General features: G+C 41.4%; 1 protein-coding gene across 2 annotated transcripts in view; it reads right to left on the bottom strand.

Moving 5' to 3' along the window:
- The window catches only part of sema5a (sema domain, seven thrombospondin repeats (type 1 and type 1-like), transmembrane domain (TM) and short cytoplasmic domain, (semaphorin) 5A), a 125,342-nt gene that overhangs the window by 13,167 nt on the left and 89,624 nt on the right, over positions 1-22,551 (bottom strand). For both annotated transcript variants that reach the window (XR_009239874.1, XM_058624140.1), the window contains exons 16-17: positions 14,377-14,602; positions 752-961 (exon numbers count right to left, since the gene is read on the bottom strand). Coding sequence is in view for 1 of the 2 variants with exons in the window: in XM_058624140.1 (XP_058480123.1) it covers positions 752-961; positions 14,377-14,602 (436 nt within the window). In the remaining variant the exon portion in view is untranslated. The remainder of the gene's footprint in view (positions 1-751; positions 962-14,376; positions 14,603-22,551) is intronic.

Below are 22,551 nucleotides of genomic sequence, written 5' to 3'. Positions count from 1 at the left end.
TTGGATCCACTCGAACTCTGCACACCGAGCTAACAGCTAATAACAACCAACCCTATTAGTGGCCGTGATCAAGCTGCTGGTGAAGCACTTTCACTGACTGCATTAACAGGCTGTAAAAATAGGATGGATGGTTGTTCAGGCTGTCTCTTTCGCTTGCTTACAGCATGGCACCATTTATGGAGACAGATCACGGGGTGCCACAGACGACGTGACGTTCCGAGCTTTCCGAGAGATACCGAAGCCCTTCTCCTGGGGGCTTGATTAATAATCATCAGAGACAACATCCTGCTTGTTTGCTTGGCACCCGTACTGGATACCAGGTGTGCTCTATGCCACACCAAGCACTGGATTTCCAGTTAGACAGCTCACTTCCCTTGTCAGAAAGAGTATTCTTCTAATTAGAGAGGCTCCTCTTGCTGTCTTCTATTAGAGGATTGTTGAAAATGCATTGTCGAAAAGGCTTTTCACAACAGAATAAGGCCTCCCATAGCTAGCAGCATAATTACCCAGCAATGTAATTACATGCTGAAGCACCACAGGGATTTCCTCTTAGATTCATGGTGTAAATTGGAGTCTTCGTCACCTCTTATCTGCAGCTGATTTCTTTTGTGATTCCTGATAATTTGGTTAGTTATTTTGTCACTGCAATTCTTTATCTATTAACCAAGGAAAAACATAGCTGGAGTGGAGTCGTGTGTATCTGTAGGAGTAAAAAGAATCTGATTCAAAACTCAATGTGTCCATTTCTTACCTGGACAAGGGGTGATGTTACACTCCTGATATTCCTGTGCCGCCCCCAGGCAGGTCTGACCACCATACTTTGGCTCTGGGTTACTGCAAGTCCTCTTCCGGCTGCGGATCCCACGGCTGCAGTCTCGGCTGCACTGGGACCAGGAACCCCAGGACGACCAGCCACCGTTCACTGTATGTCCTGAGATCCTCCCAAGACGGAGCACCTCGCCTATTACAGGTACATGGAAAAACAGACGAGACAAAAAAAAAGAAATAAGACTCCTCTTTCACTGCACTTCTACAGTAAATCATATGTTTTGCAAATAATTTAAATGCTATTTTCGCTTAACCGTCAGTGAGAATATGGATGATACTTATCCTCCTGATGTGCCTGACTTCAATACAGTATGTGCATTTGTTTTGAAAAGCGAGAGGAGGCCAGAGAGTTAATAACAGCTCTTGATGGAAGTGAATGCCTTCACTGCTGCAGCTGGGAGATGACTCTGAAAGCTTCAGCTTGATTTGAACAGTTTCTGCACTTTGTGTTGAGTTGTTTAAAAAAAAAAAAAAAAAAAATTGAGACAGACAAACCTGCAGGCAGGCAGGCAGGCAGGCAGGTAGACAGACAGGTAGATGTAATTCATCATGTAATTCTTCACAGGCTATTTTGTCATTTTCTAAAAATGGATTCAGTTAGAGTTGAGTGTGCCCCGTCAATACGCGGACATGCTCGCTCATCAAACAACATCCGATGACTAATCTGCGTACTCTCATCTGGAATGAGTGGAATCGTGGATTTCCTAATGAAATATGAAACTGTAATTTCTATTAAACTCTAATTACCACATGCATTAATCAGTGCCGTGAAAAGAGATAGACAGAGAAAGCCTCTGGCTTCTTTGAATGAAAAGAGTTTTTTCAGAGCGTAATAATCAAATCCAGTGAAATGACAGTCACTGTCCAAGCGCTTCGCCGAGGCTTCACTCATTCAGCAAATCAAGCTATTATCTCCTTTTTTTCATTTAACACTCAGGTCTTTTGTGTCTTTTGTGCCGTTTTTTGACGTCATTTCAAACTCTAACTCAGTTTGCTGTTTGCCTTGGAAGAAGAGATCGTTACTTTTGTGTTGATGAGACACCAGGGGCACATATGGACTCCTGAACCACTCAACCACAACACAGTGACCTTCCTTGATTTTTATATATCTATATATTTTTTTTTTCACAAGTTTGAAGTGTGTGTTACAACAGGGCTGCAAATAATTGTCGGGTACTGTGAAGTTGCCTGAATGTTTTATTTTGTGAACACTTATGTTGTATTGTTTCAAATCCCCTCTTCAGTCAAGTTTCCCACTCCAATGTGCCGTACCAGTTCCTCAGCGTCTTCTATATTCAAGCTCTGTCTCCCCTCCCTTTAGTGCCAGATCTTTATCCCAGTGTGAGAGTTCCAGCATCTTCTATTGTTATCCCAGTGAGTTTGTTGTGACCCCTGCTTGTTTTGCCTGTGTGACTGATTACCTGTGTGCCGACTACAGCTTGATAAAGGGTTGAACTTTAACTCCTGTCTCTGAGTCTGCTTAGTGGGTCCATCTTCTGTCTTATACGAATGATTATCGTCATAAACAATTCAATAGTCAACAATCGTGTACTTGTTTGGTCAGACGACTGTTTCCCAAACCTCAAAATGATGACTATTACTTTGTCCACAAACCAACATAAATCAATTCTCGTACTTCTTTGTTATATGGAGCAAGGGAATCAGAAAAACCCTTTTCATTATTACAAAAACCCTCAAACCAATGATCAAAACACTTATTGGGGAGCATTTTTGCTTCACAACCACTTCACCTGTGGAGGCCTGTAAAAACACCATCCAATCATATTGAATGGTCCGATCAAATGAATTGGATCATGACGCATCAATCAAACTGCCATCTGCCCTCCTTCATGCACGTACCCCTCTTGGCGCACTAACTGCGCATGCTCAGAAGAAAGCGCCCGAGCTTATGCTGGCTTGTTAAATCCAACGAGACAGTTGCAGCAACGTTATGAATAAAAAGCGGCCAACAACAGGTGTCGGTCAAACGAAAGACGGTTTTTGCGAAAGCTACTGCCAAGAAAAACACTGATGCAGGGCGATCCAAGACCAGAGTGAACATCGGTGCTGCGTTTGAACGGTGGCGACAAATGAAAGCCCAGAAAGGGCTGCAACGTGATGCCATGGTGGCTCGCTATCTACTGGACTGTTAACTTTGTGAACTCTTTAGAGTATTTGTTGTTTTTCATCATCACGTTGTCAATTGTACAAGTATCCAAAACACTTTTGGAAAGTCTGAAGAAAGGGGCTTGGACTTCAATATGTAGCCTGCTCGTACAGTTTTTTCAGGATCTCCAGCCCTATCTTTAACGGGTAATTTAGTGATCGATTCATCTTCACAAAAGCTGCAGCTACAGTGCAACATATATACATAAGGGTTTCATGTATCAAGGTTCAAGTTTCAATGAGTTCATGAAATCTTTATTGAGTTATTGAGGAATCTTATGTCGACGGGCATTTTGTGTCTTTGCTGCACTAAATAAATCTTCTTACTTTCTTTCTCATCCATTTTGCTCACTGCCGTTCTGTATGCTCCTCTCTTTCTGTCGTTCACATTAACATTCATTTCTTTTTTTCCTCCTCATTCTGTCTCTCTGTCCTCCAACCTGGCCTTGCTGTTTTGTCAGTGTGCTCCTTTCACTGACAGTTATTGTGGCACGGCTGCTTTGTATTCTTTGGGTGAGGACAGTGTGTTTACCTGACACAAATCCTCGACCTGTTCATAACTACGGCCGACCTTGGCAGTGCACAGGCCGACTCACCGAGGCATCAAGCCGGCCTGAGAGCTGACAGGCCCCCGCTCTTTATTGATTCTGAGTAGTCAGTGGCACGGACTGCCCCACCCGAGAGTGTGACCCATACTCTTTAACAATCCTCCTGTAGCCCAGGAGACTGCTCCCAAGGCAGTGAAATATTTCATAATCATGCTCCTCTTAAATGCACACACATTATAAGAACCCTACATGCCCCACTGTGCAAATGCATCGGCACTTTATTATGCTAATCTGCACAATACACACACACACACAGTGTTTGGCTCACTTCATTAGCTCAAGCTTTGGCCTGACACTGTTTTAATACACTGTTTGGGTTGTTACTGCTACTTCGCAGGTGCTGCCATCCCATCACCAGTACAACAGCGTGGTACCCTCGCTCTCCAATAGGCAGCGACGGGATCTATTGATCTGCACAAGACTAGCACACAGGCAGGGAGAATTAATCCCAACTCTCCAGACAAGCTGGGCCGAGCCCAAACTAAGAAAGACACAGTGCGACATCCAGTAGTCCCTACTGCAAAGAAAGTAGGACAAGAAAAAAGTCCCCTTCTCCCTCCCCCTGCTCAAACTCAAACCCTACTCAAAGGCAAAGGACCCAGTAAACAAACGTGTGTGTGTGTGAGAGAGAGTGAACCCAGGCATTCGCATGAATCAGAACAAGGGGAACCAGACATGCAATGCTGTGCAATCTAACATGCTGCATGGGAACTAAAAAGCGAAAGAAGTGAGACGAGACGAAGATAGAGAGGGAGGAATAGGGGAGAGACAGTGACGAGATGATCTCCACAAACCAATAACTCTTGCTTTAAGACGTACAGATGTGAGAGATGATCCTGGCGCATATTTGTGTTTTAAAATGGCTGATTTCTCCTGCTGCTCCCTTTACTGTCACTGTATGTGTGTGATGATAAACAGACGGAGCCCAGTTACTGGTTCATTTGGAGGAATCACTGTGTCTGGATTGGACTGATGGGGACAGCAACCTGTGTCTCCTTCTCCTCTCCTCATAAGGAGTTCCACTTAGAAGAAGTTACAACTAATGTAAGAGGAGACACATTAGAGAAATTATACTGATTGCCATTAACAAAGAAAAAGGAGATAAAAGAGTGCATGTAAAGCTGAATGAAACTGCTTTTTTCTTTAACAAGCCAGGTCCTCAGAGTGGAGTTAAGCTGAGTGAACACGCTGGTTTTCATGCTTCACTCCAACACCTCCTCGACAAAGCTGACATGAGTGCAGAGGAGCTGAGGATACAGAGAGGTGGAAAAATCGCTAACCTTCAGCTGTGAAGGGAGATGCACTGTCATGTGTGAACAAAGATTTATTGACACAGCGTTAACGTTAGACTTGAGACACTGAGAGAAAATAATGGAAGGGCTTCTTCTGTCTTAGATCCTTCACTGCACATTCACTGCCCATTATTTCGTCGTCCTCCCTCCTCCTCACGCTTCCCTGTGGTGGGCTCTTCTTTGAATATAAGTGCGGTCAAACACACATGTCCATATTTGTATCTTTGAAAAAAAAAAAAAAAATAAAAATGTGTGGCTGTTGTAGCTCACTGTTGCCATGCCTTTTAAAAATTGAGGGGTTATCTCCGAGCTGTCCTAAATTCGACTAAGCAGGAGTCGACCCAGAAACACTCCGTCGGGATGTTCTCTGGAGGAGCCAAATAAAAAGTTTGTAAGGCTGCAATTAAAACCTCCGTCTCTGAGGAAAACAGCGATTAACACGTGCAAGTAATGAACCCAGAACATACATGCAAATCACTTACACTTTGATCAATTTGATAACCATCCTCTGCTGGGACATTTTAATAACTCATTTTGCATCTTTAAAAAAAAAAAAAAATTATTGAGTTAGTGAGACTTCAAAATACACGTTAACATGCTACTTCCAGCTACATTTATATGTAATTTCAGTGATGGTTTACTGATTAAGCAGTAAGAGTGGTTCCTCGTGGGTTAAACTCCAATTCAGTTGAATTTCTTCTCCATTAATTTTAAATCCCTACTGCTTTAATAACCACTAGTCTTTGAGTTTTATGTTTTGACAAGATAAAACATTTAGCAAGATTCTAGCTTCTAGCTGATAATTTGCTCTTGGAGATGATATTAGCCCAAAGTGCAAAAAAACCCCACACCTTTTGACAAGAGAGTCACAGCATCTGTGTTTACTGTGATGGACGGCCTTAATGGATACTCAAGTGTCTGTGAGTTGATTTTTATTCTGTGGTGAAAATGAACCGAAACTAGCAGCTGTTGGAGGAATTTAAATTACCCTGAGTTTGACATTAATGGGTTTAAACACACAGAGCACTCATGCTTAAGGCAATAATGTCTCCAAGTACGTTTATTATTCCAAATACAGAATTTCTGAGAATGAATTGACTGATGCTGAGCTTGACATTGGTACACTTCCAGCCTCTTATTCCTGCTGGATTTTTAAAAAAGGTGACCATCATAGAAAAAACAACTGTCAATAGAATTTAAGATGTCTTTTTCCCTCTCAATCACAACCTCAGGTAACAAACAGGATTAATTATTTTCCCCCCACCTACAAAAACGTGCTTCCATCAAATATACAGCACTTTCCCTCGCAGCACAGCTCTCAACTCAGAGGCAGCGTTCACTCTCCAAAAAAAACAACCCAAAACACCTCAGAGCAAATTTAATCAATATCAGAGAAGACATCAAGAGTTAAGTTCACTAAATCCCAACGACCGGAAACTTTCCTTGGCTCGCTAATCTTTATTGTTAAAATGAGGTCCCATCAGAACCCTCTGTTATAAACATTTTTGGAGCTCGGTGGGATGATTTTTTTGCCGACACGCCAAGATAAAAAGGGGATTTTTAACTGCCAGACAGTGTTGTTTTTTTAATCGCCTATGCTGTCTCGCAAATGTGTTGACACAATGTTCCTAAAATCTGTGCCACTCTATTTTTGCAACACTGCGTGCAAGGGGGGTGGGGGGGGGGGACAGACAGTGAGACAGTTGTACCCTACAAATGTGGTTTCAAGGTTAATTGCATTAAGGTTTTGAACACTGTCTCACAGTAATCTCAGAGAGGACATAGGTTGTGGCAGCGAGGGACGTGGTCATCAACAACTCGGTGAAAGCTACAGCTCTATTACGGAGCGTTATAGACAAAAATAGACACCGTGAGGAGTACTGAACGTGTAGGATCTGTGTTTTCAATTCACTCTCCTTTATCATAGTATGATATGCTGCATAATTGCATATAAAAGGTGCAGAAGACAGCAGTCACTTATAAGTCTGACTTGTGATTACAGAACCTGTCACCACCACCTCATATGATACTCCCATTTTCGGTAGATTTAACTGACATCCACCATTTTCCACCGGCTGCCTTTACTCCACTTCATCACCGGCCTCCTAACTCGGGGGAAATTGCATCTTGTCTTCTGATTTCAGGAGAGTTTTTCTTCAGAAGATGCTTTTTTCAATTTCAAAAAAATAGTTAGGAAATGGACTCTTATGCACATTTCCAATTGATTTATTCTTATTGAAATACATTATGTGTGCTCATGCAAGAAAGTACCTCTGGAAATGTCAGTGTCTTAAATTGTGACATTGTCTGGACAGGCACTGCTAAGGAGACAGGTTGTATGGGGCACATATGGTAACCAGTTTCAATCCAATGGCGTGTTTCCACTAGCTCGACTCCACTCTATTATGCTTTTCCATTATAGATAGCACCTGGTACTTTTTTAGTACCTGCTCAGCCGAGGTTCCAAGCGAGTTGAGACGATACCGATTGGTCAGAGTGCCGTCACAGGAAGAGTTAGAAGAATCAAACTAAACAATGCCTAACTGTAGATCAGTTAAAAAGACTTAGCAATCCTGAAAACGTGCATTAATCTCCAATGTTTAGCAAGGAAATGTCAAAAATCTCATCATTTAACGGGGGAGTCTGGTGTATTTAGCGACAGCACTGCTGAAAGCCTGCGGTCGCGAGCGGTGAGCCGCATCACAAGCCCTGCCGCTGTATTTCAGTTCAGTGACTGTGTCAGAACTGATTCTAATGATTCTGTACACCGAAAACAACTGCTTTACAAGTCGCTATAGTCGCTAGTTTGTGTGTGTCGCGTATAAAACGAAGTCACGGCAGTCTCATGCAGCCGTGCAGCGATGACTCCGCCACTGAACACTGATACAAAGCCTTGTCACCTTGACTTTGAATGTTCTCCTGGTACTCCAGCTTCCTTTCACTGTCCAAAAACAGAAGTTTTTCCCCACAAAAAAGAAGCTACGTTTGTATTCACTCGTTAGCTCCGCCACTGCATAAACAGTGTAGCTTCAAAAAAAAGTAGAGAGGCAGAAAAACAATAAGAGCGCTAGGATGGCTGTCATCTGTCAGAAGCATCCCTCTGCACTGTCCTATGTTTACTGTGTCTGCCCGTGACACCTGTGTAGAAGAAACTAATCTGTAGCCCAAGAGAAAGCCCTCGCCTTGATAACACATCAGCTGAAGTGAAACACATCAGGCTGCTGACACGCCACCAGCTCTCCCTGGGTACAAAAAAAAAAAAAAAAATGAAGCCATCACTCACCGACACAAACCAGGAAAATTACATACTCACAACTTTCTGCAGAAATGTCTTTCATCTCTCCAGTGCTTTCTCTTTCTCTCTTTCTGACTTTGTGAGAAGCAAATTGAAAAAAAAAATGGGAGAAAAAACCTCCTCTGTGAGCTCAAAATGAGTACTGCTGTATCATAAAATAAGTGTGGCTGAGTTTTACACTCTTTCTGCATGGAGTATGTTCTCCCCGTGTGTGTGTGTGTGTGTGTGTGTGTGTGGGTTTTCTCTAGGTTCTCTGGTTTCCCTCCACAGTCCAAAGACAGGTACATTTGGGGATTATAAATTGAGTGTGAGAGTGAATGGTTGTTTGTCTCTATGTGGCCCTGTGATGGACTGGCGATCTGTCCAGGGTGTACCCCGCCTTTTCACCCTATGTCAGCTGGGATTGGCACAGCGACTCCCACGAGAATAAAGCGGTAGAAGATGGATGGATGGATGAATTTTGAACTTGTTCCAATTAAGTAGCATTATGTTGATTGAATGAGACAGGGATATCTGTTCCACTGAGATGTGGCTTTGCAGAATAAATGAATGACACATTCTGCTGGTGCAAAGACCTATGCCTATACTGTATGGCAGGAAAAAAATAGAAGATTTTTGTTGGCTGCTGCTGAAGAATATTCAGAGTGGAACAGGTCAATTAATATTTGGTTCCCTAAAACCACTTGTCCAAACAAGAGCTTAGTCATGGTGTCGTGGTACAGTTACACTGACTGATCTCACCTTCCAGCCCCAAACTCTGCCTGACAATTCTCAATATGCCTTGGATAATCTGATTAAATTACAATATTATAGGTGGAATATTACAAAATAAAGTAGATCTTACTGCTTCATATTCACAACAGTAATATATATATATGTATGTATAAAAAATATGCACTTCTTACTCCACTGTATTTATTGGGCAGTTTTAGATGCTGTTTTATTCAAAGGTTAACATTTTATATGCAGCGTAATTTATGATGCGATAATGTAGATTGCAGTGCTACGTGTGTGTAAAACTGGTTCCCACTCAACCAACTTTCCCACCGTCATAAGGGACTGAATGGTCTGAATTATGAGAAGCATATTTTCCATTAAAGTATCATCTTATTATTTTAATCATCAATAATATTTTTTATTTTATGACATGAAATTGAGTATTTTTATATTACAGTACTACAATTTTTAGCATCTAGTGAAACTTTGAACCGAACAGCGCAGAAAAATTGAATATTCGCTTTATCATGGCCTTCTGCAGACGCTTTTCCATCTAACTCATAATTGTTATCAGTGTAATTAAAGTCGCATTGTATTCGCTTGTTCGCTCCATAGCAGCGTGAGCTGTGGAGTTTGTGGATTATTGGATGTCGGGAGACCAGACGTTTGTTCCCTGTGTTTGTCCTTCAGGCAGCACTTTGCTGGAACCTTGAGATGCAACATAAGTAATCTGGCCCTGCATATAGGCTTAAAGTGGGAGACAAAAGCATCCTGTTTGCAGTGAATGCCACAAAGTACTGTACATGATGGAATATGGTGTGCAAGATGTGCACTGATATGAATCTATAGCTTATTTTGTGAAGGTATAAAGCATATTTCCTCCGCCCAGAGGTGGATAAATGTCTTATACTTGCATATACGCACCATTACACAACTCTAAGTACATAAAGCAGACCTGTCAAGCTGCGGTTTTATTCCCACACTAAGAAGGTGTGAATGGGGCTGCGGTAAAACTGATACTTGATACATTCAATGTATTCGTTTTGGCATTTCTAAAACAAACCAAATTGCAAAGGTGTAAAAAAAATGGAATTAAAAGTTGAACAAAAGCTGGGAAAAGTTAACGTCAAGTGTGGAACGTATCATTCTCAAACTGACTTCACTCTAGTTTGTGGATGCTTAAGTGTGGGTTACCATGACGATAAACACAAGTTGTGGATGAGGATTATCATGCTTACTATTATTATTAAATCTTCTGCACTGAAACTACAAAAGATGCTGACTTTCGACTTTATCATGGACATCACGTATCCATTAAGTGCATGTTTAAAGGCCCGAATAGGAACGTTGCTTGACCATAAATTACCAATCAACCAGCATTTCGTGGAGCGAACCTTGCCTTAATAAAGGGACGTATTCATCTGCAACTAGAGAGAAATACAAAATGTAAAAGAGCAGCACGGGCGATGAGGAATATGCAAACATCAATTGTCTTGTGTAAACCACCTTGTAATATTCATTTTGAGCTAATGCATAAATATTATATGAAGACATACAATAGCACTGAATGAAAGTAATGGGTTGGAAAAGGAAAGGCTATGTTTTATAAATTGCACTTTGGTTTATGGACGTTTAAAAATACATGGCTGTAGAGGCAATTATGCAAATGATCAAATGTTTGGTTTTTTTTCTATTCAGACGTGTGAATTATGATTAAAATAAAAAGGGAAAAAAATGGCAATGGCAGCAGCAAGACTAATCACTGGCTGTCCATGACAAGAGGGGATTTTAAATAACTCCAGATCCTAAGAAATTAACTTATCACAATCATTAAGCCATGATCACTGAAACGAAACAAGTCCGTATGTTATAGAGAATTAAAGCTCATTGTGAATGCTTGGTTAAACCATACACTCATAATTGATCTCCCATAATAAAGACAGAGATCTTAAAATAAGAGACACTGAAACACAAAGGAAGAGGGGATCCTGGCAAGGTTAGTAACATCTCAAATATCTCTTTAATCTCGCCATTGGTGGGGGGATTAATTCTGTGCATCGCAGATTAGACATCCAGGTGTGTTTCATTCGCCGAACCTCTGAATGCCATCCACATCATCAAATGTCAGCTCTATCTGATCGCTCACAAACATGGTGACATTCTGCCTGAGTCGACAGAGGCGAGGAAGATCTGAGGCGTCACAGCAGGAGGGGCTTTTTATTGAGTAGCGGGAAAGCGACATCAGTGGGACGTCGAGACAGCAAAAGAATCGTTTACAGTTCATGCGTTGGTTTTAAATGAGAAAACAAATAAACAAACAAACAAACAAAAAAGGACAGTATTTACACCAGGGAGCCAGCGCCTCGCTATCCATTTTAATGGTTCCCTACTGCCCCATCAAATAAAATGTTGATTATTATTCTGTTTATAATTAGAATTGTTATTATTATTTTTATCATGTGGTTGTTATCTATTTATATTCCCATTGTACTCCTCTTATTAGTGTCATTATGATTATTTCCTCTGTTATATCAATTACGAAGCATGTAATTGAACTCTAAACAACAGGAATATCATTACCTTTAGTTTACTAGGCAGTAAAAAAAAAACCTGTGTCGAGTGAATTTAATTTATTTTTTTGCTTTAGTGCACAGATGAATGGTTAGAAAATTGACATTGAAACTTAAATTAAGTGTCATGATTCATTACAAATAGCAGCTTTTAAGAAATGGTTAGAAATTTGACATTGAATCAAGCCAAACAAGGAGAAAGTTTAAGGATACTGTAAAGAACAGAGACATTGATCTTAACTTGAGAGAGGAGAGAAAATAAGCTAAATCCCTTTGAAAATGAGTTTGTGGTGGTTCTCTGCACGTATAATCAACTTCTGTTGCAGAAGAGCTAGTGCCGGCCACAAAAGACCCCTTAAAAGATCTCCAAAGGAGGGTTTTGCATTGTTGCATCGCCGCAGAACTGAGTGCACTGATCTCTACCCCACTGCCTCTCTCTCTGACACACACACTGACAACAGACTCATCTGTCATAATAGACTGTCCATCACTGACGGAATGTTCCTAAAAATCCATAAATCCAGTTTCCCACTCATCAGCAGGCAGGCAGAACACAGCCTAACACCTGACGGTGGTTTCTGCTTATATATTACATATAACATATTAAATAAACAGACAGTCACAACTGTCACACAGCATCTGAAAAAAACTAGGTACAATATATCAGGACTAAAGCTGAGAAATGGGTCTGATCCAACTCTCTGATTGACTACAAACATTTATGGTGGCTGCCATGGCACCTTTACTGAACTCAGCCAAGCTCTCTATCCCGACATAAGCTCTAACCCAGGGTTTCTCAATCCTGGTCCTGGGGACCGACTGCCCTGCACGTTTTGGATGTTTCCCTGCTCACAACACACGATTCAAATGGTAACGATCCAAAACAAGGTAAGGAAAACTGCCTTTTGTTTTAAAAAATGAACCAAAACACATTAAAAAAGCTGGCAAACGCAGCCTTCCACATGGTGCCCAAACACACACACACACTCTCAAACACTCGGATGGCAGGTGTGACAAAGATCAAAAAGTGGATCACTAGAGTCAGTTCTCCCCCTTTTTCTACTGTTATGACATAAAAGTCCTCTGAGATGTGAATCATATTGAGGTGTGGAGTTGAACAATCAACCTGGGACTAAGGGGAGATTAGAACACAGAGGACACAAACACCTAAGCAGTTCTTTCTGGGGTGAAACGGCCTTCAAAAAAAAAATATATTAAATTTTTTTTTTTTTATTAAAAACTATGAAAAATACGTTTTGATACGGTATAAAATAATTTGTTACATGCTTTGATGGAATGTAAGACAGCAACATTGCCTGCAGTGATGTTAGATAATTATTTTACTGGTTAGAATGCCAATATAAGTGGAATATAAAGTGCACAAGCATCACGACTGATCACTACTTTGGTACCGAGTGCATAATTAAGTCTGTCTCTATTGAAAGGTAAATTATGACTCACAAATATTAAAGGAAATAATCTAAATTTAACCTGCAGCAGTGCTGGTGCACAATTTGCACCTCAGTGAACTTTGTTAACAGTGTTTCTCATTTGCTACCGATTGCAAATATAAGGAAACGACACCCTTGTTTGCATGCTGTTTGTAGAATGGATTTGAAGCGTGTACTGCGTTATTCACACATCACCATCTGTCTGCTGTGGACTATAGGTCGCATACATTCTGCGGCACAGATGAACGTGTTGGATAAAATGCTTCACTTTTCAATTGTCAAACACCAAAACTAATCCAATTTCACGGGCGTGGCGAAAACCTCTAATGAAACACATTGTCTGTTACTTCCTCTCACTAATTAAATATTCGACACACCCACCAAGTCCTTCTTTGCTAATGATGAGGATGTTTAACTGTCACACTCAACGCTTTGTGTCAACGGGCTGGTTTTCTCGGTCGCTGCCAGCACTTGTTTTTTTTTAAAACCCTCCAGGAACGTTAAAGCATTAGTTTCAAAGTATAAAGAGAACAGCGTCTTCCAGCGACAGCACTGAAGGAAAAGCCCGAGATGAATAATCAGAAATGAGGAAAAAAAATTGAGAGATCAGAGGAGAGAAAACCCCAGTGTTAGCGCGCACTAAGGCTAACCTCTGTGATTACTGCACCATGTGGCAGCGACACACCGCCCAGAGCCACAGATGAAATTAAAGTGATGGGAGGTCGCTGCAGCTCATCTTTAAAGATGCTTCTCTTTCTGAGGCAAAGGGCTTTACCATACAGACACATTAACTGATGCTTTTGAATCTGGTTGGCTGTGATGTGGCACCACATAGTCTGTCTCCCCTCTAATATGGATCCACTTGACAACATAAACAACCTCTCAATTAGTGGCTTGTTTGTACAGACGTTTACACTGTTTAATCCTCCAGGGGTGTGGCTCACCCAGACTATGTGGTCCACCAAATCAGGCAAAGGGGGAAAGCTGGGATTTAATGATGACTTAAGAGTTTGTGTTTGTACTACTGTGCAAGAGTACAACTGAACTTCTGTTGGTGTTTGTGTGTCTGAGTGAGAGAGATAGCATGGAAGAGCTAAAATTAGTTGTCACTAGATGATTGGCCTGGTGGATTGGAGGTTTGTTGACACGTCTGAAACTTTCATCTACTGATTACATCAAGTGGGGAGGGACCATGGACAAGAGAGCTGGTTAGGATATTGCTTCTGTAACTTTTGCAGCACAGCGAGAAGAAAAGTTTTAGAAAGCAAACAAAAAAAAAAAAGACTAAATGTAATGAACAACAGATACGCAGAAAGAAGGAATGGCTTAAGGCGAGAGGGCCAGTAACTAGCCTGCAGAGACACAGAGAGCCAGTTGGAGTGAGATAACAGAAACAACCAGAGGATGAGATAGCTCGAAAGAGACCATCTGTCTCTTCCACTCACTCACCGTCAGTGGAGCAGCCGGTGGATCCATCACTGGAGCAGTAGCGCATCTCGATCCTCTGTCTGCCCACTTCGAGGAGGCTGGGGTCTGGGATGCGAGCTTTGCACGTGTAGCGGAAACGCTGCTCGTAGTGACCGCCATTGTCAGAAATGTTGACGGGCGTCCATGGAGTCCAAGGTGTGGTCTTCTTCAGGTCAGGACAGGGCACGGTGTTGCACGACTGGTATTCCTGCAGGCGGAGAGACGGAAACATTTCACGACGTTCATATTTCATGACGTTATTGTAGAGCTTATGGTCTGTTTCACTTACAAGCGGCCAAAAAATCTGTGTGGATTTGTAAATTAGTGTAGGAAGAGATAATCACAAATCATTAAAACAATAATTAAGCATGACAAGCTAAGACGGACATTTCTGGTGTATTTCCCAAGAATAATAATAGACAGGACAATGGCTTTTGGAATTCTCAGCTGTGACAAATATGAAATGAAACAACGTTTTTTACGAGGAAATAAAAAGCCCTTTTTAAAGCTTTCATCCTTTCAACCGCTCATCCTTGAAACCCTCTTTATTCCAGTTCTGGATGGTTTTATGTATGTGGATGGATCCAGTGCATTTTCCCTCTCCAAAAATGATGGAAAATCCAACCAAGCCCAGTTTCCCTGTCCCGCACGTAACCTGCCATTCTGCCAACACACACTGATCATCTTCTTTTAGGCCACTTGCTGAACATGGCATCGGAGGTAAACCAGCTGGGCAGAAAAGGTCATTGGTCGAGTTCATTTTTATTATCAAGGCAGATATAGAAGGAAAGAGAGGGTGATAGTGAGGAAATTTGAGGATGTGGAGAGAAAAGAAAAATAATGCAATAATGGCAGCCCTTTTTCCTCATCTGCATCAAACTTTGAACGCATCACTGAAGCTCTAACAATATGATTTGCTATTTTCATTCAGCATATATATATATATATATATATATATATATATATATATATATATATATATATATACATGTATACTTTCCCTCAACTTCCTGCCACTAATCTGGACTACTGGTCAAAACATATACAATGCATCTTGTGTGGTGCTGTGTTTGATGATACGATTCAAGAAGATAAAGGGTGGGTAATAGATGGTCCAGGCCCCTTTTATGTCGAGATAAATAAATAAGGAGGTGCAGGCAGTGATATGTCTGGAGAAAACGACACCAGAGAAAAGGCGGCGAGATGACTGCCATTTTCCTCACCACTAGTTTATTTATGCTGAATAGGCCTTGAGTGACTGCCAGACCTTGACAAAATAAGATAAGAGTTCTTTTCTGCACATCCGTCAGCCTGTCACACAGGACGGGCTGGCAGGTCAGCTGAGGAGAGCACTATACATCAAACAGTATACAGGTCTCTCATGGTCTCTCTCCCCATTCATCTATTTACCTTCTCTTTTTATATTTCTCTTTTTTTACACAATGTTCATAACTTGCTTTGTGTCAGCTCTCTTTCTCCCTTTTCTTGTTTCCTTTTTCTCTGTGTATCACTGTTTCATCTCTCTCTGTCGCTCCCCATACGCCTTCCTTTCTATCTATCTCCTCCTGTCCCTTGCTCTTCCTGGCTCTCTTCCCCGGGGTAGTGAGGTTAAAAACACAGGGAGGATTTAGATTCTGTTAAGGCTCCGTGATGAATGAGGGTGTCACCACCGCCGCACTTCTGCCTCTCTCCATCTCGCTCTGTAATCATCTCCAGACATTAATATTTAACATGATCACGCATCACGGTCCATCCACCAATCTGTGATTATAAACCAATAAAAAATGGAAGAAGGTAGAAAAAAAGTCCTTAGTGTGACGGTTAAAGTGAAAGAAGGGAAAAAAAACATGACATGAATTGGGGAAAAAATGCAAACGATCTGTGGGTGTTTGTTGTGTTGAGTTGTTGATGGTGGCCAAACACAATAAATATTTAATGAGGCTTGTCTAGTCAGCATTTTCCCCTGCGCTTCCCTATGGATTAGTGTCGATGCAGAGGGTTAAGGAGATAATTACTGTGTTTTAAGCTAAACCTCATTCAAGGTCTCTAAAGGCATCCACATCAACTACAGCTTAAGTATATGTGGCAAGGTGGTCAGCATTTGTGAAATAAAGGCCCTTTTTTCAAAGCTCCATCATGTGGTGGTGAGTGGACATTATTGAATTTCGAGGAGTCATAAGCTTAAGAGTAGGGATGTATATGATATTGGACTTTTTGCCGATATCCGATATGTCGTGATCGCTTGGACAAGGTTCCAATCTCAGCTGACATAGAGCGAAAAGTGGGGTAACCATCACAGGGCCACATACAAACAACTATTCACTCTGACACTCACACTTATGTCCAATTTACCTAATCCCCATATTGCATGTTTTATGTGGGAGGGAACCGGAGAACCCGGAGAAAACCCACGCACACACGGGGACCCTTGTTCCATCCAGGTCGCGAACCCGGGCCTTCTTACTGCAAAGGCAAAAGTGCTAACCACTACACCAACCGTGTGGCCCACACTGTCTAAGATTAGATTCAATTGGATGACTAAATGTAAATAATGGATGTTTACCAAATTACACAGGTCCAGGTAAGGTTTTCCAACTTTAACAAGGGCTACCATTCATTATCCTGATAGATATTGCCTGTCGCACCAGTGAGTCCATAATGTCAAAAAAGGTCAACTATTATATCTGGTAACGATTCTAAAAAAAGGTGAACAATGCATTGTCGTGGACAGCAATTAAATGAGCCAACATAATGTGGATTCAAGGTCTGGCATAACAACAAAAAACAGAAGCGTTCCCTCCTGCTTTAACGGTGCCCAACATGTTTTGAATAATGCATCACAAATTGAGCCAAGGATGTGAAATAAACACCAGTCCATCTTGTCCCCTTTAAAACCCATTAGCCCAGCATACACACACTCCCACAAGTAAATTAAGGGACTCCGTTGAAATGACATTCAGTGAGTGCGCGCAGCAAGTAGGTCGTTTTAGGCATCAAATTAAAATTTGAGTCTCTGTTAAAACCCACGCAAAATGAACAAGTTTAATCTCATTCTTTTCAGTTGATATGGCGAGCTAATCAAACTAAACAAGAACATGTAAACAACAACAACATGCAGTGAAATATTCCCATCACTCTTCACTCAGCCATGCTCACAATATCAGAGAAATTAAGCAAAAAAAAAAAGAAAAAAGAAGTGAAAACATAGCGAAAAGTAGTCAAATGTGACAAGCGGCTTGTGGAACACAAAATGGGATTCAATTAGTTTGCTGATTTGGACTCATATCCACGCCTCCCCCTCCAGACTAGAGCAGTGGTATGTATTATGGACAAATGGAAGGCAGCGATTTTATGCTGTGCAACACCTTTAACAGGCAGCTGCTCGGAGTCTGGCAACAATGTTGTGTTTCTGGCTGCAGCTCAGGAGGAATGGGTGTAGGAAGACGCTCGATAGCATCTTTTCCGCCTCGCAGATACAAGCTGTCTGGTTGGTCAGTGCAGATGAAGCGGTCAGCTGCGCGTTTTTGCAAATGTTTATGTAAATGTGTCAACAGGAGAGGCAAAAAAAAGTGGAAGAAAACACTAAGCTGGTGCAGATTTTGTGGGTAACATGTGAATGCGTGCGCGTGTGAGCTTGCATGTTTATACGTTTATGCATGGCTGGATTCAAGCTGTTCCTTATCTCATTCTCTGACCATCCACAGATGGACAGAGAATGCTGCTCATTTTTTTGAGGTGTTATATGCTGAGGCAATACAAGCCGAGAAGGGAGAAAGAAGACACAGACAGAGAGAGAGAGAGACATAGAGAGAGAGTCAGTATAGTGTCAGTTTATTGAGGTATAGTCTAGGTGGAGAGTCTCAGAATGCATGAATGTAAAATGTAGGGGGGGGGGGGTACTGTATTTGTGTGTGTTTGTGTTAACGCGGGGAAGAAGTGAGAGGGCAATAAAAGTATCCATATGGGTTAGTGTATAGACTGCTGCCCACAGATGTGAACCGCAAGTGAGTAATCGTCTCCAGTCGCGACGTCTTTATCTTCTGTGGTCGAGCTATGGAAATGGAGGCCTAATGTTCCTAAAGTCTCCATGACACAACAATTCAATTAGCAGCACCGACCAAAACACACTTAGTCAAACACTGACTCCTCACTCTGTGTCTGCCCAACAGCCAGACTTCATAATAAAGACTGCTTCCAGCCAGGAGAACAGGTTTCCTGTCTACACATCAGTTCTCTCTCTCTCTCTCACACACACACACACACACACACACACACAGACACCACAATAACATACACAGAATAATCCAAAAATACACAGGTCTGTCCACACATCAGTCTGCCTGCACAAACACTGGCTGCTTAACTTTCATTTCGTAGCCCAGTATTCACGCCTGAACTCATCGCAGGTAAATAGAGCAGCTCTCAATATCATTAAGAAGCGCTGTGTATCATCAGCTCTCATGGTCTATATTTGACTTTTATTTCACTTGGAGAGACAGAGTCAAGATGTGCCTTTCAGCTGAAGAGAATGATCCTTTTTTGATGACTGGATATGAGAGATATTTGATGTTCTTTACTGTATAAAGCAAGAAATATTACAGTGAATGATATCTTATTGAAGACTTTTCATCTCTGAAGGTGGTCTTTTTTATATATATAATAAAAGGAATTAAAAAGAGCACCACAGTGCCATATCCACTGGAGCTGAAGATCTTTTACTGCTAGTGTAGTTTAAATGTAGTTGGAATAAAGCTGATATAGATACAGTATTTCTACATGAATGTTGATGCATTTGTGAGATTATTGGATGATTGTATAAGTATAAAGTCAGGCAGGGAACCGAGTACAAAAGACTGGTCTTTGGTTAACCCTGTGTTGGTATACAACATAATGCAGAATGCAATCAGAACATGAGCAAATCATGGAGCAGAGGTTTGTAACTTTCATTACTTTCTATTCTTCAAGTTCAAGCCCGGAGCATCAGATAACAGCAAAAAAATACAGAAGAACATTTTACAACTTAAATATTCACTGGTGCCTTGCTTTTGTAGATTCTACTGAATTTCTTTTCTTTCTTTTTTATCTTAATCTGCCAGAGATAGAGCGAAATAGAGAGATAGAGAAATAGAAAGAAAGATAGAAATAGAGAGAGGGATAGGGAGGGATAGAGATGGAGAGAGATATAGATAGATATAGAGAGATGGAGATAGATAGAGATATATATAGAGAGATAGATAGAGATAAATTAAGAGATAGAGATACAGAGAGAGATAGAGGTAGATAGATGCATATATTTAAATGTCAAATTATATTGTTTAGTTTTTTATTATCTTTTGGTGGGAAATAAATGCTTCAAAATGTGTGTAACCTCATAGGGGAAGAGCAGTGAAAAGGATTGTGCTTATATTACAATACATATTACTGTACATCACTGCTGAGCCACCAGAGCCCCACTTATTTATTTCCAGTCCATATTTGGTCAGTTTCTCTGAGGGATGGATTCAAACCTGCACACATAATGAAAGGAGAGAGACTGAGAGGCACTGCATGGACCAGGGCTAAACTGATGAAGTTGCAGCCATGTGGCCTTTTCTATATCAGCAAAATGAGGCACCAGGCACCTCAGGACTAAATACTTCCCACATGATAAGACTGTTGCGGCTGAAGGCAATGACACAGAGGGCAACATCATAGCAGGCCTGATGGAAATAAAAGCACCTTGAGAGTCAGTTTGAATAATCATGCATGTAGCGACAGTGTTTTTCAGGGTAGCAGAGTTGCTTAGTGAGGAGAAACAATAGTGTTTGAACTAAAATGTCCTTGACCCGTATCCCTATGAGCTTCACTTCAGCTATTATGTCCCTGACTGTGCGTTGAGCTCCCTATGGAGGGGGAGCAGTGGAAGCTACTGCCTGAGGGTCTTATTTGACCAGAAAGACAATTTAATCTGGCCCAGAAGACATTCTGTGAATAAATACACACACAGAATTACATTAAATAATTTTCTGTTGCAGTTACAAAAAACAAAAAAAAACAGCGTGCCTAGTTTGTGGGTTACTGTGATGAAAATGGGTAATTGTTAAAGCAGCTGGAAACAGGCATTTCTAAACTGAACCTGGAAGAACGAGTGCACTTAGATAAAGTGATCACTCTTCAGTGGAGGTTGGTGTTATGCAGTGCAAGAACTAACTACATCGTGCAGAAAAGCTCGTGGCACCAACATCGGTCCCACGTTCTGCTCCAACCCCAAAGTCCGTATTCTTGTGAATCGTCTGCCTGTGATCTTCGCGAAACACCAGGCAGATGTTGGCTCATCACTGTCGATTTATGTCTCGTAAAAGCCTGGAGCCGACCACGGGTGGCCGCAGCACAAGCGCTCCCGACAGGTGAACATGAACGTACACGTACATACACGCGCGAGCGTCAAAGACTAACACGGCAGTCTTCTCCTCGGGTCTCAGCAGGGTGTCTGAGCGAAAAAAAAAGTAGCAGTGATGACAAAAGCTTTACTCTCTCTCTCCCCCCCACCCCCCCCTTCTCTGCCTCTGAGTGTGTGTGTGTGTGTGTGTGTGTGTGGTTGCCTTCTGTTTAATTAAACACGGATCTGTCCGGGGGAAGAGAACACAGACAGATGGCACATAAAAAACAAACTCCATCACACTTTTGCCTTTTTTGGAGGGGGGTGGAGGGTCTTCAATAAAATTAGAAGAACACTTCTCATCATCTTTGAGCTTTAAGTGTGAAACACTAATTTGTAACTATTTCCTTTGAAAATATTGGCTGTTACTCGAAATTTTACAGTTCCGCATCGTGTGCGCTTAAGCTGCAACTCTTTAGGGGCTTTAAGTGCAATTGTTCTCCATTAACAGCTGTGCAATTTAACACCTTATCAGAGCGGTGAAATACAAGGCAGTAAATGTGCATTTTATTTGAGTAAATATGCAACTATATTACAGGTTACACGAGCTGTCAAAGGGAAAAGTCTTCCCAGGATGTGTCTGGATTTAATTACAGCTTGAGTGGCTGAAATGGTCCCAATTAAATCCATGTCGCAGTTTAAGAAGACAAGAAGCAGGTGAGGGAACAAAACAAACAAAAGGGGGGACGAAAAGTTACAAGTCCAACACTGAGCGGTGTCAAAAATAATAAGGAGCGAGTGGGTGAAAGGAACAGCGACAGCAATGAGTTTACACAAACTGGTTGTCTGACCTTTCACATTGACCTGACTCAGCTCTCTCTAGCGTGTCACCTCCTTGTCTGCAACCACTAATAGACTGTCCCTTCTGCTGACACCAATAAAAACTATCTCTTACATTCCCTGCTCACTCAGCCCTTGTGCGTCTCCAAACTGAGGAGAGATTAAAAAAAAAAATATCCACAGCTACTGACATTCAAAGTCACGCTTTGTGTTTCGCAAACAACAGACTCCCTCACCCTCTGCCATTAGTTTCCTTTAGTGAAGTGTGTTCCTCCAGGAATGCTGCTGCATTCCCGGCGTGCCTCCGAGACGATAATGGCGACGGTGCAGTGACAGAAAGAAGACAGCTGTCCTCTAATGAATATGTAATAGTTACTGTAGAGGGGAGGGTGTGACTGTTATATTGCTTCTTAATGGGAGGTCAGTCTTTTCATTTGGGTGTTCTGCAGCTATTCGTGTCATGGACGATTATCCAACACGACACTGTAAAGGCTCTGGAGGTTGCGAGGCCTTGTGTGGGATGTTTCATGCAACTCGCATCGTATTTTTTATTTTGCTGTACATTGAGCAGTCAAACAACCTGAACAATCTGCTTTTAGAAAGTTATTTGAACTTGGTAAATCCTTTTTTTTTTCAACCAAAACTGAATATCTCTTTAATTTAACGCTTTGTGCGTCATTTATTACACATAAATAAAGTTATGTCTGTAATCCTCATTATAATCTTAATTTAAGACCAAATTCCAATCCAGCAATTTTAGCAAAGGTGATGTTTTGTGACCAGCACGGCGTTGTCTTTACAGTAAATCATCCAAGACTCAAATTGTATATCATTGTGGTAAAGAAAATGCATAAACCAAGAAAAGCACTTCAAGGACACGCATTCAAGTGCCCGGCCCATATTCTTTATCCCTTACCCAAGAGGGACACAAGCAGCTACTGCTATCATTCTCTTTTAAT

Source organism: Solea solea, chromosome 1, assembly GCF_958295425.1.
Source record: "Solea solea chromosome 1, fSolSol10.1, whole genome shotgun sequence".
Lineage (NCBI taxonomy): Eukaryota > Metazoa > Chordata > Actinopteri > Pleuronectiformes > Soleidae > Solea > Solea solea.
This window is presented reverse-complemented; position numbering and strand designations above follow the sequence as displayed.